Below are 19811 nucleotides of genomic sequence, written 5' to 3'. Positions count from 1 at the left end.
TCCTGAAGTGTTATACATTAATTACAATAGAAGGTATGCGACTGAAAATGCTTATTATTCACATGTTTTGCTTGTAACGTTTTCATTTAATCAGAACAGAAGGCAGAATTTTGTTATTTCTTTTAAAATTAAGTCATGCACATTTATTGTTAGTGGGAATGGGCATCAGACCCATGGTACCTCACCGAAAACAATTATTAATCCAGCTGCAAGCAGCAATACCGGGGCCAAGCCAAAAAGGGCACAGAATGAAGTCAAATGAGTTCAGATGAGCACTTCAAAGAACCTAGGAAAACCTTATGATTTCAGACAAAAGAATTTCAAAGTTATCAGCAAAAACAGCTGTGTTCTCTTTCAGTGAAATCTCGCTCTCGTCTTGAAGAGTATCAACAACTAGAACAAAGAAGAAAATGTAAGTGGTGCTTGCAGTGGCATAACTCTGATAACAAGATGCTACAATAGTGTTAATGAGTCAAAAGAGCCCATCTCACCATGTTCTGATGCACAGAAAAAGCTATTGCAAAACGGTTGCTAGGGTATTCTCATTGGTTGCTAGGAAGTGCATTAGCATCCACCAATGACTATATTCCAAGCCTCAGGTCATGACTGTATACACTTTAGTTTAGCAAAGAAACAGTTGTATGACCAAAGGGCTTGCTTGATGTCAAAGGATTATGTTCAATTATAAGGCCAACTAGTGGTGCAGTGGTGCATTAATCATTATTAAATTACAAATTATTATTAGATTAAATTATAAATGATTATTTGCAGTTATATCTAATAAATAGTTATGTTCTACTTTTAAAGGTGCAGTGTGTAATTTTTTGAAGAATCTCTTGATAGAAATGGCAGCCAGCTCCGTAGCTTCTTTAAGTGTTTCAAAAGCGAGGGGTGATCAGTGAACTGAGCCATTGGTTGCAATTCGCAACCTCACCACTAGATGCCGCTAAAATGTACACACTGCACCTTTAAAGAATCATCAACACATAAAACGTTGTTGTTAGCCTATTCATTTAGACAGAATTAAAGGCAAGTCCTCAGTAAATAATGTTTTTCGAAGTAATGTAAACTATGTTACTATTATATGTCAGGAAAACCATGAGATACATATTAAAGTAGATAGCATCAGTAGCACTTTGAGGAAAACACAGTGAGAATGAGTTAAAATCGAGACATTTTTTTCTAATCTACAAGCACAAATGTGACTACCAAATTTCGCGATTTATTTAAATACTTTCTCCACCATGGATTTCGATGAAATTTCCTTATATTTGATGTCTTACCCGAAATACGGTGACTTTTATTTTGAAAGTGGTTCGCGGCCATCTTGAGATTTGTTTGAGTCTTGTTTTCGCAGCGTTCACTTTGATGTTGGGATATTATTGTAAATGTTGCATTGAACCGGTCGGATCTTTATATTATATCCATCAGATTTCTTTCCGACAGGATGATCCCGACTGAAGACGCGTCCGCGAGGAAGCGGAAGATCGAAGAGAAACTCAAGCAGGTGATTTAAAGATTAAAGTAAAAGAGATGACGAATAACGTCAGAAGAAATCCCGTGATCACTATGCGGATGTCATTCATCTGTCATATCATAGAGATTGATGCACTATTAAACTTTTGTACATAACCTGTTAGTCTATTTAACTGAGTTTAAATGTCACATTATTACAATGTAGAAGAAGATCTGTGAGATTAAATCACAGGCCTCAGATCGGTGTCAAAAATACAAACACGCCCTAGAAGCTTTGAGTTGATGCACACAAGGGTATCCGGTAGAATGAGGACAATTATAACAATACCACATTTTTATTAATAACTGACACTGACAGTCTACTAGTACTAGTAGTACTGTTTATCTACCTTACATCCTTTGGTATATTAAAACATAATAAGTTAGCTGATACATAAACATGCGTGATTGCACAATGATTATTTGTTTACATTTTACAGTAAGGTTCTGCAACATAACATTTAATTTTTATGAACAGATACTTTTATTAAAAATGCATATATTATATATAGTACATATATTATGCCCATTTTTACGAGATATGATATAAGTCTCAGGTGTGCTCAAAATAACCCACTGATCATTTGTTATATCATGTCCAAAAATTCCTTTATTTGGGTGGGAGCAAAAAAAAGTGCTGTTTTCATTTGTGTACCTTTAAATGCAAACGAGCTTCTCACTCCCTTTATCAATAGACAGTGACCGCTTTTGGTTAAAATAGATCCGATTCCTGTGAATACAGTCTAGTATCTTTATTTGCATTAGCACTACCATGTTAATTTTAACCAAAAGATTTTCTAAATGTGTTTGTTAGCACCAGTAAGGCTTCATCAGTGTGATGTCACATTAACAAGAGAATCATAACGGCATGCTAATGACACTGCTTTGGTTTAGTTGGGATTAAAAAAGAAGGAGAGGGTGGATTTTTTCATTGTAGGGTGGTTGTGATCACACACATTTGTGTCCATTTCATAATATGTACCCTTTCCCTAAGTTTTTGCAAATAAGGTAGCTAACTAATGTTAGCAAATAGACCCTTATTGTAAAGTGTTATCATTACTTTTCTGTCCACTTGAGTGATTAAAAAATAAAAATTCTATTGTCTGATCCCCAGGAACAGGACACACTGTCATTTATTCGTGAAAGTCTGGAGAAAAGTGATCAATTGACAAATGGAATGGTGAGAGATATGATGCATCATGTCAATGGACTATAAATCTGTTTTTTTATTGTGCGATGAGTTTTGTTATGCCATTAAACCCTGAAACATGTCTTGGAAAATTGAAACCATCATTAAGACTTTATAAAATGATTATACAAGATACAGATTTACAGATTACAGGAGTAGTTTACTACAATTGAAAATGCTGTTGTTTGTAACCCTCATTCATTTCAAATCTATATAAATCTCATGTTAAAGGATTACTCCACTTTCATTAAACAAAAATCCTGATAATTTACTCACTCCCGTGTCATCCAAGATGTTTATGTCTTTCTGTGTTCAGTTGAGAAGAAATTAAGCTTTTTGAGGAAAACATTCCAGGATTTTCTCTATATAGTGGACCTCAACAGTTTATAGTTTCAACACAGCTTCAAAGGGGTTTAAACAATCCCAACCGAGACATAAGGGTCTTATTTAGTGAAACAATCATAATTTTTTTATTAAAAAAAATGCGTTTACATATGTGAAACTACCGCTCGTGTTTACAAGTGTGGAGAAAGAGGAGCGTTCAGACGTTGTTTTTTTTGTAGAACGATATTAATTAATGTATTTGGGTCAGTTTATTGTTTAAAATAATCCAAAAGTGTGCGTTTACATTTGTGACACATGTAATATACTTTCCACATGATTACGTTATACGTACCTTTGCGGTGGCGCATCACACGCTAGTGCAAGATGAGAAGAAGTGGTTTAAAAGTTTAGATTAGACCCTTATGCCTCGGTTGGGATTGTTTAGAGCCCTCTGAAACTGTAAACTATTGAGGTCCACTGAAGTCACTATATGGAGAAAAATCCTGGAATGATTTCCTCAAAAAACTTTATTTCTTCTCGACTGAACAAAGAAACCCATAAACATCTTAGAGAGTGAGTAAATTATTTAGATTTTTTTATAAAAGTGGATTATCCTTTAAGCAAAACCTCAACGTCAAGAGTTTGAGTCCTGATTCCTGTTCCCATCTCTTGTCATCTCTTCACTGTCCTATCAAATAAAAACTATAAAGGGCATGCTTAAAAAAGATTGATTTATACTTCTGAGTCTGACCTTATATATTACTAGTAGTTAACTCTAACAAAGAATGGTGATTAAACGAAGGAATGTTTCAGACGGATGTTTGTGTTTCTTGAAGGTGTCGATTCTGTCTTCATTTGAGAGTCGTTTAATGCAGCTGGAGAACTCCATCATACCGGTTCATAAACAAACAGAGAACCTGCAGAGATTACAGGAGAACGTTGATAAAACTCTCTCCTGTATGGATCACGTCATCAGTTATTACCACGTCGCCAAAGACACGGACAAGATCATCCGTGAGGGGTGAGTAACAACCTGCCTTATTACTGATCTAAAAGGATCTATTTGACCGATGCCCAAGTGGTTCGTAAACATGGATAAAAAATATTAATGTATATCCTATGTGTTTCTGTTTCAGCCCAGCGGGTCGTCTGGATGAATATCTGGCCTGCATTGCAAAGATCCAAAAAGCTGTGGAGTATTTCCAGGACAACAATCCCGACAGTCCAGAACTCAACACAGTGGTACGTTTCTCATAAATCTTTCTCATCAAGTTTTTTCCCCATGTGTCTAGTAGTTCTCTTTAGTAATGGGTGTTGTCTTGCAGAAAGCTCGATTTGAGAAAGGGAAGGAGCTGCTGGAGGCGGAGTTTCGCAGCCTGTTGACACGCTACAGTAAGCCCGTGCCGCCCGTTCTGATCCTGGATGCGATCGGAGGAGATGAAGACATGGAGGTGCAGGAAGACGTTACGTTGGAGCATCTCCCCGAGGCTGTTCTCCAAGACATCATCTGCATCTCAGCCTGGCTGGTGGAGTATGGACGCAACCAAGGTGCACACACACACAATTTCCCTTAAAAGATGAACTGATTATTTACTCAGCCCCATGTCATCCATGCATATGCATTACTCTTTATTTGACCTTCTGATGCATATTGGACTCAGACATAACAAGCGCATGTATGCTGCTTCCTATTATTGGATTCTCATATGTGTGTGTGTGTGTTTCTTTGTGTATTTCTCCGCAGATTTTATGAACGTGTACTTTCAGGTCCGGTCCAGTCAGCTGGATCGGTCCATAAAGGGTTTAAAGGAACACTTCCGTAAGAACAGCGCCTCCTCTGCCATCCATTCCCCCGCCGTACAGGCCAAGCGCAAGGAGACGCCCACCAAAAAAGCCCCGAAAAGACCAGGTCAGTGACCTTTAATCCTTTGCCTCACCACATCTTTGGGTTCCTTGCTGTCCTGATGACATCACTCATGAGTTCATTTCCTGTTGGGAGTTCGCCCTCTCCCCCAGTGTGTGTCCTTACTAACCATCCCCTTTCCCTTTCTTCTCTCCTGTGTCTCGCCCGTGTTTGATGATGTCAGTCTACATCCCAGGTAAAGAGTCAGTCGTTGACGTGTCAATCGCTTGCTTCCGGTGTTAGGGGTGCAGCTACTGTACTTATTCAAGCACACGCGACATGCAAACACTTACATGAAAACTTGTTTAGTGATGCACCGAGAACGTGACAAATGTTTCATCACAGACTTAAAAAAAAAAAATTATATTTACCTATTTGTGATCCTGTCTGTGAAATCCAGTTTACTTATTCAATATTACTTATCAGGGTTATTTTTTTACAGATATTGTGTTTATTTATGATATAATTGTGTAGAAAATAGTAAATAAAAAAATGGACTTTAGCTGGGTTTTTACAGGCAGGGTTAATTTATCATGCTGATCATCGAAAAATATTGTGGACGTTTTTAAATGATTTAAAATGATTTTGACTAGGTTATTATTTCTTAATTATCTAAATTATATCAGCCATCTTTGTCTAAATAACAACACCATGGGGTGGTTTACGGACAGGGTTTAGATTAATCCAGGACTAGGCCTTAGTTATATTTGGACATTTTAGTAGTTTTTACAAACAAACAATACTGTGTGCAAAAACAATGACACTGATATATGTTAAGATATGTCGGTGCAAGACTTGTTTAAATTAAGGAAGCTCAAACATGCATTTTAGTCTGAGACCATAATAAACCCTGTTTGGGAAACCGCCCCCATATTAATAAACACACACTTGATTATAAACACACACACATACACAATGACTGTAGAGTAAGAATACATTGCATTGCATATAAATAGAGAGCTGATATGTAAAGCGGTGATTTATTTACCTGTCTGGTAGTGTTGTGAGTCAGTGTATGCGCAGGCCTACAGTTGTGTTACTGTATTGTTTGTGTGTTTCTGGGGGTTTCATGTGTTCTTGTGGCAGTGAGAAATGATGCTGTTTGTTTTTCTCTAACACACGCACTGCAATCTCTTAAGCTGTTGAATGTTGAAATAATCACAGAGATATCACTGCATGCTTTGTCTTCTGCTTCCACATGGAGGCGCTGTATCCGTTCTGCCATCATTAACACTCGTATTAGACTCTGTGTCGTGTTAACTCTCACATCAGCTCCTGAAATTAATGTTTGATGCTTTTAAAGATGACATCTGCTGCTTATTAAGCTCTTATTAAAGGGGTCATATGACTTGTTGAATTTATGTGATGGTTTGAAATAAGAGAGTTTGTAAAATGTGGTTATGTCTGTTTAAATTATTTTCGATTTTGCGTGACCTCTGCTGCTCTAAATTTGTTTTTGATTAACATTACAAACCAGTAGCTGAAGGTTAGTGACTGCTTAACTCTTTCCCCGCCATTGATGAGTTAACATTGACGAGTTAACTCGTCTATTAAGAGAAAACGCTTTCCTGCCAATGACGAGAATTTCCGGCTTTCTGCAATACCGCTATTATCCACCAGGTGGCACTTTCACAACTTATACAACCCAGAAGTAAAGAAGTAACACCTAACGTGAAAGAGAAAGAACTCCATGTATGTTTTAAATCTCGCTCTGAATCTTATCTCTATCAAAAAAAATGGAATTATCGTTCTTTCATTTGATATATATGTGTTTATATATTTAAAGACGAATCATGAAAAATGCTGGCGCTGGCTGGCAACTTTAAAAAAAAAATGCTGGCGGGGAAAAAGTTAAAGAGCACACATTATAAATAGCCCAAACAAACATATTATTTGGTGTAATGCAATATGTTTTCACGTGGTTTACTCATTATTTTCCACATACCTTACATTACTGTTGCTCCTCTATGGTTCACCTATGCTCTTCGTTCTGAGAAAGCGCGCTGTGTTCCGATTGGCCAGCTATCCAGTGCATTGTGATTGCCCGAATACCTCAAGCCTGTGACGGAAATGTGACGCTCCTACCATATTTGGAAGATCAGCTCCCAAAATACTGTCTTTGGTATCGTCTTTATGACCTTATCAACCCGCATCCAGAAAATGCAGATGACCAATCTGATCGATCAACTTGAGCAGAACATAACAGATTGGTAAGATAAAGATACTAAAACATTAAAACCATGTCTGCATTTGTGATCATAGAAGTGACAAACAAGTGCTACACTACACAGCTCAAAACTTGTGTTTGCATCATGGTTTAGTCCGTAGTAAAGTCTTTTAATATGAAAACATAGACTACTTACAGGCAGGAGCGGGAGGAATTATGAAAATGACCATCGTGTCCACGTCAACTCGCTGGGTAATTAAACTGTTGCCTACAATCCTTGTGTTTATTGTAGTCCAAGAAAAGAGATTTAAGTTGGAAACGATATCTCGCGTCATCGTAGACTTTAAGATTTGTAACTTTGCGTATCATTAACATGTACTGTTAGGAAATGTAAAGGAAATGTAAAATTATGAAAAGGAAAATAGGGGCTCTTTAATGAATCTGTATCGTTGTAATGCAGGTTTACAAAATCCAAAAGTATACCATTATTTTACTGGAAAATAAGAAGTTATATGACCCTTTTAAAAATCTTCATTTCTTACATACATAACTGTCTAATTCACATTTCACTTGTTCAGTTTTCCTTGCATTATGTTTGCAGACTACTAGTTTTCGTATGTATGTCCATGACTGATATATTTGAACAGCTAGAATGTTATTTATTTACTGTGTTAACATCACTGTTAATGTCAGGATTAACTGCTTGTATTTGTGTCTCAAATGTTCTTGCTGTGTTAAAAGCACTGTGATGTTGTGATGTGCACTGCTAGTGTATTGTGTGTGTGTATATGTGTGTGTGTTTGTTTGTGCGTGGTGGCCGTGCTGTGGTGTTGGGCTTTAGTCTCAGGTGGTTCTGGATTTCTTCATGGTTCTGTGCTGTCGGGTGAACAGGGTTTTAGACGTCTTCCCTCTTTTCTCTACCTGATGATCTCTTCCTCTGTTTCTGAAATACCTTCCTCTGTCCCCCTCTCTTTCTCTCTCTTTGGGTGTTGATGGGCGCAGGCACGATCCGTAAGGCTCAGAATCTGCTCAAACAATACTCTCAGCATGGCCTGGATGGAAAAAAGGGTTCTAACCTCACTCCCCTGGAAGGTAACACACGCTGTCTTTCTGCTTCTTCACAACCTTTGGGTTTCCCGTTGGCTGTGTTTATGAACGGTTGTTCCTGTGTTTCAAGAAAACAACAGTCGGATGAAACCGAAGCTTGTGAGTCACAACAGTTTGGTCCTCAGCTGGGCCGAACCAAACAGAGGTTTAGATGAACTTGATTAAACTATATTGGTGTATAAAGACCTTACATAATTATTAACTTAAAATTAGCGTTTATTATCTACATACACTGCAGGTCTCTTTACATGGAGGTCACCATCATGTTTCTACAGTAGCCCTAAACGTACAAACTGCTTTGTAGAGCGCGTTTCATCCATACGTTGTCTCAGACGACAACATGTTTGTCCTGTTGTGGCCACCATATGCGTTTTGAAATTGAGGGGTGAATTGTTGGTTGCAATTTGCAATCTCACCACTAGATGCTGCTAAAATTTACTTTACTTTTACTATTTAATTTAAAAGAATAGTTTACTTCACACCTGGCCACAATGATAAAAGAATAGAAAAGAATAAAATTGTTAAGATCACTTTTAGAGTTTTTTTTCTAGCTGATGAACAACGAAACATTAGCTGCGTTCCCATTACCCTTTAAATTGCGCATACTGAAATAACAATTGAAAATGCGCCCAATGGAAACAAAACATTTGCATAAACTCTCATATATCGCAAAAGAGTAAAAAAAAATTCACGGTGCTGTATGAAGTCAAACACACCAGTCAGCAAGTTTTTTTAAATGACTTAAAGCAACACCAAAGAGTTTTTTTTACCTTAAAATAACGTTTCCAAAAAGGTTTAAGTGGTTCATCCACTCAAAACAGGGTGAATGGCACTTTCACATTCGCTTTGCAGCCCTCTATTGGCCAAAATCGCACTAAAGAAGTTTCCAACCGTCGGGTCGTGGTCCTGTAGTCCGAGTGAAAACTACAAAAACTTGCTTTACTGCAGACCTACAATCCAATCAGAGTCAGCTATGAGGCAGTTTTTACGACAGTGCAAATGAACAATTACGCTTCTAACCTGTAGGGGGAGCAAAGAGCAATAAGTCTTTAGTGTTGCTTTAACGCAAGACAACAAAATTACGGTTTACGCCCCGTTCAGACAGCCAGCGACCTGCAGTAGCAGAGCGACGCGATCTCATTCATTTCAATGGAAACCAGGCGACTTCCAGCGGCACTAGCGAAAGTGACCATTGGGGACCGTATGGGCGTGTCCAGCGCACGAGAAAGTTAAGAAAAGTTTAACTTTATGCAAATGATGAGCGAATTTCGGGAGCGTCTACCAATGAGAACGAAGCAGTGGAGTTCACGTCATCCTTCTCTCGTCAGTAACTGATGGTACTCATTTGTTTATGACAAGCAGATTTAGAAACGCCTCATTGAAAGAGACGTGCGACACACAGCAATAACATCACTGGCTGGTTAGGGTTAGGGTTAGGGTTAGTGCGGCTTTAGTCACATAACATCGGTTAATGGAAACGCCGTCATTTTGCAAACGTTTTTTGTCGACTTTTACAAAATAACACTAGTTTTTAATGGGAACGCAACTATTAACAGCTAATCAAAATCTGTTTTAATTTATTGGGCTTGCTCATTTAAAATGTGAAGTGATATCATTGTTTCAAACGATAACCTTTCGTTATATTTTTCTTTATAGTTTTTGTTCCCAGTGTGTCATGTCATGTCGTGTGACAACCTAAACCCATCTCTCAGTGCAATCTCTGTAATAGGAAGTTATGTTATATGGTTTAGAGCAAAAGTAAATGTGTCAGTGCATGATGGGTGTAGTCATGGCAACTGTTCTGAGATCAAACTGTTGTGACATCACTTTTTCCCATAAGTCTTTGCTTCGCTGGGTTCAAAGCACTTTATTAAACACCACTAACATCACACACAAGTGGCTGAAACACACACACATTCAGCCATAACACTGTCTGTGTAAATGTGTGTGTGTGTGTGTGTGTGTATGTGAGGCCTTTCTTTGCTTTGTTGGTGGGGGCGAGCTTTAAAACACTCCCTCTGTAATCTGGGGAGAGTGACCCGGGTCATGTCACTATATCCTAAACAATTAGGTTTCGATCATGACCTGCGTGGGGTTAAGCACCTGTCTGACGACAAGCATGTGACGGCTACAGGTAAGTCTCACCTCATAGATTTATTACTTGGATATTTAAAACTCAATTCGACAACCCGGAGTAGATTTAATGTCTGGTTTAAAAGATAAAAAAGTAACATAAAGTAATATGAACTGATGAATGATTCAAAACAAGAACATAAATGTTTAAAGGGTAAAAAAATATATTTTTGAAAGATGAAAACTATTAATTACAAAACGGCAAAAGTTAACTTGTGAAGGTCTTTACAAGAAGATGAGTTTGTTAAATCACATTAAGATTAAATTATAGTCTGTAATTTTTGTATTATTAAATGTACTATAACAGCAATACAATAGTTCTCTCTTTAAGGAAACATATATTAATTAATGAACTACATGTCTGATGTTGAGATCTGACAGTTGTGTGTGTTTATGTGTGTGTATTAGGGAAAGATGATGTGCTGGACATTGAGATTGATTCATACATCCACTGCATCAGTGCTTTTGTGAAACTGGCTCAGAGCGAGTACGTCTTACTGACTGAGATCATTCCAGAACATCACCAGAAGAAGACCTTTGACTCGCTCATACAGGTCAGTGTTGGGGTTTTTTGCATGTTTTTATAAAAATCCCACCACATGGCAATTTTCTTTTATGTATTTAAATATTTCTTGAAAAAACAAGATTGTGAGGTGTGACAACCTGTATAGAGAACTTTGAGCTGGCCGACTCCACCAAATGTCATGCCGCCTCTGGCTCTCGACAGGTGTTTTTGTCGTGTGTCAACAGGAATAAACGAAAATTTTGCACTCTGTCGCTGAGACTGAAACTTCCATACGATATACTGGCCAAAAAGCAGTAGATGAGGCGAGTAGTATGTATGAATTCATAAATGCGTACAACAGTAGGGGAAAGTACACGTCTGAACTAATACTTCAGCAAGATTTTTAAGTGTGCATTCAATAGACCCTTCACTAGTCCATGAGCCCCCAGGAGAAGAGTGACCCAACAAAGAAGAATAATGTCATATTAAAAAAATTTGAAAAGCAGTAAACGCGCCACTATTCAAATGAGATGCTTCTAAACGAGTCAAAAAGTCAAGACACGACCCATTGTCAAAATTTCAGTGTCCATCACTGTAGTTCATCCAAAACAAACCAGAAATGAGACTCAAAGTGTCAAATACCGGAATTATCCTTTAATTAAAAGAGAATTGAATTGGACAAAAATGTGGATAAGTACGCTATGCTATTATCAGTATTGTCATTCATTTCCTAGAAGTCAACAAAACACAGACAAACTGAGAATACAAAGCTAAAAGATGTTGACTAAAAGCCTCAAAGGTTTTAATGCTAAAATGTGTGTTGTATGGTTGCAGGAGGCGTTGGATAATTTGATGTTGGAGGGCGATAACATCGTGTCAGCTGCACGCAGAGCCATCATGAGACACGATTATTCTGCTGTTCTCACTATATTCCCCATCCTGCGACATCTCAAACAGACCAAACCGGACTTTGATGCCACACTGCAGGTAAAAGACAAGGATTTTAACTTGTATTATTTTACTGTAATATGGTTGGAGTTAACACTGTTCTGCAGTATATATTTGATGTCATATAATGTGTTGTAATACAGGGAACCGCTGCCAGCACTAAGAACAAACTCCCGGCTCTCATCACTTCTATGGAGACCATCGGAGCCAAAGCCCTGGAGGAGTTTGCTGACAGCATTAAGGTACAACATGCATGGACCCTCATGTATAGTTAATGAGTATTTGACAAACTATCATGTGCTTACAATATTGTGGGGTGATCTAAGTCACATAATGAGATGTTTTGTCCCAACAGAATGATCCAGATAAAGAATACAACATGCCGAAAGATGGCACCGTACATGAGCTCACAAGCAATGTAAGATCACTAATTTATACATTATATAAATACTACATGATTTGCTTGTGGAATCGAAGAAATGTGTCTTTCTATTGCAAATAATTTATTCAATTGTCAAGTAGCCATGGGGAAATATTTGTGTGTGTGGTACATTTAAGGGGGACATTTCACCAGAATTTTTTAAGATGTCAAATAAATATTTGGTGTCTCCAGACTGCGTATGTGAAGTTCTAGCTTAAAATTCCATATAGATAATTTATTATAACATGTCAAAATTGACACTTTTTTTAGGTGTGAGCAAAAATTTGCCTTTTGGGGTGTGTCCTTTAAAATGCAAATGAGCTGATCTCTGCACTAAATGGCAGTGCTGTGGTTGGATAGTGCAGATTAAGGGGCGGTATCCCCTTCTGACATCACAGGGGGAGCTAAATTTCAATGAGCTATTTTTATATGCTTGCAGAGAATGGTTTACCACAACTAAGTTACTGGGTTGATCTTTTTCACACTTTCTAGGTTGATAGAAGCACTGGGGACCCAATTTTAGCACTTAAACGTGGAAAAGTCAGATTTTCATGATATGTCCCCTTTCAGTTGAAATAGAATAGTTTAAGAACTAAGATTGTGAAAGTTAAGATTGGTAAATAAGATTTTTACACATACAGTTTTTCAATAGTTCAGTATCTTAGTTTATAAACAGACCAGCTATCTGTGATCTGTAAGAATAAACTGTGTGAATTTTGTTTTCCAGGCAATCCTCTTCCTACAACAGCTGCTGGATTTCCAGGAGACGGCCGGAGCGATGCTGGCATCACAGGGTAAAAACACATTACACCTGTAATTTATATCAACATTTCACATTTCTGACTTCTGTAAACTAGCATTCTTACCTAGTCACAAATCAACAATAAACAAAAATGACTTGTTAATGTTTGTATGGATCTTTCATATCTGTAAATGTGTTGAAGATTTTTATCACATTAATGTTTATAACACGACCATCCTCCTCTGCTCATCTGCTATCTGTGTTGTGACTCCTTTTGCTTTGGTTTTTCTAAAGCTGCATAAAGAAACTTTGATCATTTCTGTGCTTTTTTCTTAAGCCTCTTTCTCATGTAGAGATGCAAATTTATCTCGGTCTCAAACTGCAATGTACTGCAAAAGAGACGAGATTTGTTCTGTTTTTTACATGAGACAAAAGTAAAAGTACCTGCTTAAGCTTGAGATGCTTTATGCAGCCTTGTTACCCATGCACATTAAAACCTGTTTTGTGTAATTTGTCATTTTTGTTACTGTAGCTTTATGTCATATTTTCTTTTCTTCTGCCTTTGTTTTACAACCCTCTGATTTAACCCTTCTTGTATGATGAGTGCATGTCACCTATAATAGCCCCGCCCACTTGTTCATACATACGTTCCCCGCCTACTCACTCTCTCAAGCCGGCTTGCCATTCAATGTAAAGCTCTTCACTAACAAAACTATTTTAACTTCTTGCCCTTTGCTTCTTTCTCTCTTCTGCTTTGCTTCTGTCCCGTAGTTCTCGGGGACACTTACAATATTCCTTTAGACCCCCGAGGTAAGCGTCTGTGCTGATGGATGGAGTTGAACTCTTAGCTGATGATCCTCTGTGTTTAAAGACATTAGTTTTGATCAAATACAGACAATCATTCAGCTACTATGTTTTATAAGCGATATGTATAGTAGAGGGAAGTGGTTGCATGGGCACGTGATGTGTTTTTAATAAACTTCTTGTTGTTTTTTTGTTTTTAGAGAGCAGCTCATCTGCCAGCAGCTACAGTTCAGAGTTCAGCCGAAGACTTTTGAGCACATATATCTGTAAGACACACAGCAGAAATACTTTATAAACAATAAAGTAACATTTTAGTAAAGAATGACTCTTTGAATGCATTTGATAAAATAATCAGTGTCCTCCTGTGTTTAGTTGTGCACATGTTGTGTTCATGAAATGCATTGTCAGTGCTGTAATAGATAGACAGTGTTGTACATAAGTTGTTTAACATTAATATGTGTGTTGTGTTTGTAGATAAAGTCCTCGGTAACCTTCAGCTGAATTTGTCAAATAAAGCAAAAGTCTATGAAGATCCAGCCCTGCGAGCCATTTTCCTTCATAACAACTACAATTACATCCTGAAGTCCCTGGAGAAGTGAGTGTTTCAGTCCTCAATTACTTTTTAAAGGAACAGTATGTAAGAAATTTATATCAATTAATCGTAAAATGGCCCTGATATTTCACTAGACATTAAGAAATCATTTTTATTTCAAATACTTATATCACTGACAACAGTGGTCTGGCCAGGATATTGTCATTTAAAAAGTGGAGTTGCAGCCCTCAACTGATGTTTATGTTGTCATTTTGTGTATTGGCCACCAGTTGTGTGATTGCAGTACCAGTTTTAGCCACAAGTTTTGTGATTGCAATACCAGTTTTGGCCACAATCCTACATACTGTTCCTTTAATTCTGGTTTCTTAATGACTCCATAATGTGTGTGTGTGTGCGCGCGCGTGTGTGCGTGTGTGTGTGTGTGTAGAGGTTTAGCTTTATTTGTTAGGATCAAATATCCTCCCTAACAGTGAAATATGGCAATCAATTTAACTCTTTCCCCGCCATTGACAAGTTTTTACGGCAGTTTCCCTATTATCCACTAGGTGGCAATCTTATCCAACTTATAAAACACTTAAGCCTGCACTGATCAAAAACAGTAAAAACTCTGTGTATGTTTTGATCATCGCTCTGAATCTGATCTCTAACAAAACTCCTTTACAAAAATGCAATTATCTCAGCTTTTTGTTCAAAATTTGTTATATTTAAAAAAAACTACCCATATTTGAGAGGTGTTAAAGAGAACAAATAAAGATAGGATAAAAATTGAGGGTCTGTTATTTCATTTGATATATTGTATGTTTATATATTTAAAGAAGATAATTTTCTGGAAGGCATTAAACTTTTGTAAAATCATAAAACATGCTGGCGGGGAAAGAGTTAAAGGGATAGTTCACATAATAATGAAAATCACCCCATGGTTTACTCACCCTCAAGTCATCCTTGATGTATATGTATATGATTTTCTTTTATCATACGTACACAATCGTAGTATATATATTAAAAAATATCCTGTTTGTAGAATGTTGCGTACGAGACTTAGTTGAGATGAGACGAGAAGCTACATCATATGCTGGAAACGCACTTTCTCATGAACATATGTCAGCTGTTACAAGAAGCTAGTTATTTTAGTTTGTAAAGTTTTAAATATTGATATTTTTCTCACAAAACTGCATCGTTTGCCCTCTGAATGCCTTTATTAACCCCCTGGAGCCGTGTGGATTACCCCAGATTTCCACCGACTGCGGAGCGGCTGCAGATCAGCTCCCCTGCGTTACGGCTCCGCACTCCGCCGTCCGTCAATACCCACCAGATCCGTATTTGTTGCAGAGCGGCTGCGTGCTGAAGTGACGAGGACCCATGAGGTCTCGCAAATTCACGTGATGATCGCGCGATACCTAGTTCTGTCTCTGCCCATTATTCCGTTGAATTATGACGTTTTTACAAACCAGCCCAGATCACAACACGAGATCTCGTGTAGACAGATTAGTACATCAAATCCATCCAAAATTCAAAAAATAAGAAGGCTGCTAAAACATTTATATATGATCTATCTTTAATGTGTTTATTTGAAACTCCCCCTGGCTCTGTTCCTGTCTATTATTTGTTGTTTCTGTATTAATGACTTTATTTGTGTGTGTTTGTAATGTTTGTATTGCAAATATTTAATAAAAAAAAACACGAGTTCTCGCGTATTCAGGTATGATCACGCGATAAACTCATGGCTCCGCCCTGCAGAGCTGTCCGGCATCCGTCAAAAATAGAAGCTCTGCGTATTTGTGCCGGAGGGCTGCGGATGGCCGGAGCTGTGACGGATTCGGAGCGCAGTCAGTGGAAATACACACATTGACTTGAATGGAAACCGATTGACTCCGTCGCCGTTCCGCAACGGATCCGCAGCCGTTCCGCAGTCGGTGGAAATCCGGGGTTAATGATTCAGGGTTCCCACAGGTCCTTGAACTTCTTAAATATACATACAGAGATACAGGTCATTGAAGTGCTTGAATCTATTTTTTTGGAAAAAAAATCCATATTATTCCCTGTGTAGTGTAGGATAATATCATAAAAATTCTAGACGTTTTAATCACACGTGCTAAACTGTTCGCTTTAAATGCTTATATCATCTGTATGTGAATGTTGATTCATACCAAAATGCTTTTTTGCATAGTTGTGTTTGACACATGAAAACGTCTCGGGTTACGTATGTAACTGTTGTTCCCTGAGAAGGGAACGAGACCCTGCGTCTCCCTTGTCATACTTCCTGCGTCCCTTTTACGCCGTCTTTGGCAATATTTCAGATAGTGATATACTTCTGTCTCCCGCGTCACCCTGTCTTTGTTTGTTAAGTCTCATCATTGGTTGAATTTGACACATTCAGACGCACTTACCCCTGGAGGCGTCCCCAAAGTGTCACCGCAGTGACGCAGCGTAAGTTCTCTCGAAAGGGAACTGTAACAATGTATCTTAAAAGGTAACAGAATGTAACTTTGTTCTCACTTGAAATGTTTCCCCACATTAAGTCCTTGAATTTGAGGGTATTGGACCTGGAAAGTCCTTGAAAGGTCCTTGAATGTGAAGTTAACTAAGGTGTGGGACCCTGAAGGATGGATGGATGGAGTTTTTTGGGGTTTTTAATCCATTTTAAAAATACCATTATAAAGCTTGGACCATCCAGGATATTCTCTAATATAAGTTCAATTGTATTCGTATTCGAGTGGCTTGAGGGCGAGTAAATTATGGGATAATTTTCATTTTTTGGGTGAACTTTTATCCCTCAAAAATCAGCAAGACCATGTTTTTGTTTTAATCTTTGAAGCTTATGGGATAGAAAATCTTATTAGCTTGATATTAAATCATTATTTGTCTGTTAAATGACCTCACTAATAGTAAATCAAACATTTGCGTGTGTTGTGTTGTACAGGTCTGAGTTGATTCAGTTAGTCGCTGTAACTCATAAGCGGGTGGAGAGTTCATATCGTGAACTTATCGAACAGGAGATTCAGAATTACCAGCGCAGGTAAATCCATCTGCAGACATCTGCTCATAGACACACCAGCCAGTAAACCTGAAGTCATCTTATAACCTTTATTCACCTACAGCTGGTTTAAGGTCACAGAGAATCTGACAGAGCGAAATATACCAGCGTTCCTACCTGGAACCAAGGTAAAAACACAACTTCACACAACTATGCTAGAAATCTTTTTCATATTTCATATTATTTCTTTCTTTCTCTGAACCTTTCACATCTTCCAATGTGTCCATGATGCCCCCAGATCCCCTTGTTGTTATAAATGTTGTTTGGTTGATGTAATTATTGTGTTTTATTTAACAGCTCAAAGACAAGGAACGCCAGATCATCAAGGACAAATTTAAGGTACAATAGATATGTTGTCCGTCACATTGAGATCTTAAAGCATTAACACTTTTTGATGAAATCAACCTATGAATGTCTTGCATCTGTTTCACACCACACTATATTTTCCCAAAACAATGGGGTTAGTAATGACTGCAGTATATCATGAATGTTATTGCTTGAAAAGATTGTGTTGCCAGATAGTTTTAGGGATGTACTACACCATAGATGGCACTCGTGCTAAAACGTTTCTTATGGTTCTGCTCTCTTTCTTTTGTGCTGTGATTTATATCATTGCACATTACATTCAATTAGTACAATGATTAAAAAATGACACACTTTATAAGTTGGTTTCTGGATGTGTTTTGTGTGTCTCAGGGCTTTAATGACGGTTTGGAGGAGCTGTGTAAGATTCAGAAGGGCTGGGCGGTTCCTGATAAAGATCAACGTGATGCTATCAGACACGCTCAGAAGAGAGCTGTATCAGACGCTTATAAAGCCTTTCTACAGCGGTGAGACAAACACCTATACATACACAAACACTCAATAACATCTCCCAAAAATCACCAGCATGTGATTTCTTTCAAAGCAAACCCAGCAAGCAATAGCTGTCATTTCACGGTCTAGGGTTACTATAGACCTGATATAGTCCGGCTATAAGTAACACACTTCTAGACAAAATAAACTTCAATTTGGTTGCATGGTATTTTTGCCAAAACAACCTGTGAGATGTGCATACTGCATATTATATATATATATATTAATTAATTTATGTATTTATTTGTTTTTTTGCATCTTTAAACACAAATTTGTAGAATAGTCTTTAATATTTCTGTTGTCATACTGCCACTCGAAACTTCCTACATCATTACGAATGTCCTTGTGTTTGTTTTTACAGATGTGCCAACATATCGTTCACTAAAAATCCAGAGAAATATCACCGATACAGCCCGGAGCAGGTGGAGGTCATGATTGACAGGCTCTTTGACACCTCAGCGTAGGCCACACCCACACAATTAACATATTTCTTTGGGCAACAAACCTTTTCTCTCTATCTCTCCACTTTATAATACACTACCCAACTTGTATGTGTCTGTTTGTATAAACAAAATTATTTATGTATATCTTTTTGATGATTTAACTGCAATAAATAGAGAATTCTCTGTATTTCAAGTTTCCTGTCATTTTTCTGACGTGCCGTGTTTGTGTGCCAGGCTGAAAGTCTGATGTGTAGTTGATATCCGTGTCCTCTGTGAGTCAGGCTCATTGAAGTAAAACTGAAATATTATTCAGCAAAAATGATGGCAGTAAATCAGATTTCGTAATAAATGATTTGAGTTTTTCTTAGAATGATGACTTTCTTAGGAAGGAAATGAATGATGTTTGGATGATTGTAGTCAGTTCCCCTTGAGTTTAAAGAGTTAGCGTAACCATAGGTGCAGTTTAACAAATACACTATAAGGGTCATTGTCATTGTTCATGAACAAGACAGTCATATAGAAATCATATGTCTAAATATTATCTGATGTGAACTATATGACTACAGTTTTGATACAGTAATGAAGATCATGAATGAACAAGGATGGACTTTTTCAATTTTAAAAGTATGAATTTACACATGAGGGTACATTTGAAGAGTTTCATTGCAAAACGAGATAACTCAGTTTTTTTAATTTTTCAGAAATCTCGTTTTTTGGTTGTGCATTATTAATATCAATTTAACTGCAGTTGGTTTGTTTTGATTTAAACCTTCATAACTTAAAAAAAATACAGCTAAGTAGCACCATAAAACAAAATAATAACATGATAGCATAATAATAAACATGTTTTGACAAAAATGTTAAAAACAGATTTATCTCGTTTCGCAACGAAACTCTTCATTTGATTGCACGAGATTGGACAGAATTCCTCCAGACATTTATACCAAAACTTTTGTTTACAAATTACATTGGCATTTTGATTCAAAGCCTGTGCAAATGACAAAATTAGTAAGGTTATTATGTCAACAAACTGTAAAACTTTCAGACCTCAAACATTCATTCACTTTTATTAGAGAAAAATAATATTTCCAAAAGAGCAATTTCAATCCAGTTCACATGTACAAAAGTCTACGAACTCTATAGAAAACATTTGTATGAGTTTATGACA

General features: G+C 37.4%; 1 protein-coding gene across 13 annotated transcripts; it reads left to right on the top strand.

The window, feature by feature from the left end:
- The first annotated feature begins 1323 nt into the window (after window positions 1-1323).
- exoc7 (exocyst complex component 7) lies at window positions 1324-18830 on the top strand. 13 transcript variants are annotated; one of them, XM_065272203.2, is made up of 22 exons: window positions 1324-1507; window positions 2630-2695; window positions 3865-4049; window positions 4165-4270; window positions 4354-4576; window positions 4773-4937; window positions 5116-5127; window positions 8101-8190; window positions 10277-10339; window positions 10747-10892; window positions 11678-11830; window positions 11935-12033; window positions 12147-12209; window positions 12940-13006; window positions 13726-13764; window positions 13959-14024; window positions 14233-14353; window positions 17232-17327; window positions 17410-17473; window positions 17643-17684; window positions 18042-18175; window positions 18562-18830. In XM_065272203.2, the coding sequence occupies exons 1-22, from the start codon at window positions 1448-1450 to the stop codon at window positions 18662-18664; spliced, it is 2163 nt and encodes a 720-aa protein (XP_065128275.2). In that variant the 5' UTR covers window positions 1324-1447; the 3' UTR covers window positions 18665-18830. The 13 variants fall into 13 exon arrangements, with proteins under 13 accessions (XP_065128275.2, XP_065128276.2, XP_065128264.2 ...); XM_065272204.2 differs by lacking the exon at window positions 5116-5127; XM_065272192.2 differs by lacking the exon at window positions 10277-10339.
- Window positions 18831-19811: the final 981 nt, after the last annotated feature.

Source organism: Paramisgurnus dabryanus, chromosome 1, assembly GCF_030506205.2.
Source record: "Paramisgurnus dabryanus chromosome 1, PD_genome_1.1, whole genome shotgun sequence".
In the NCBI taxonomy this organism is placed as follows: domain Eukaryota; kingdom Metazoa; phylum Chordata; class Actinopteri; order Cypriniformes; family Cobitidae; genus Paramisgurnus; species Paramisgurnus dabryanus.
The sequence above is the reverse complement of the archived record's forward strand: the minus strand, read 5'-3'. Positions and strand labels throughout refer to the sequence as shown.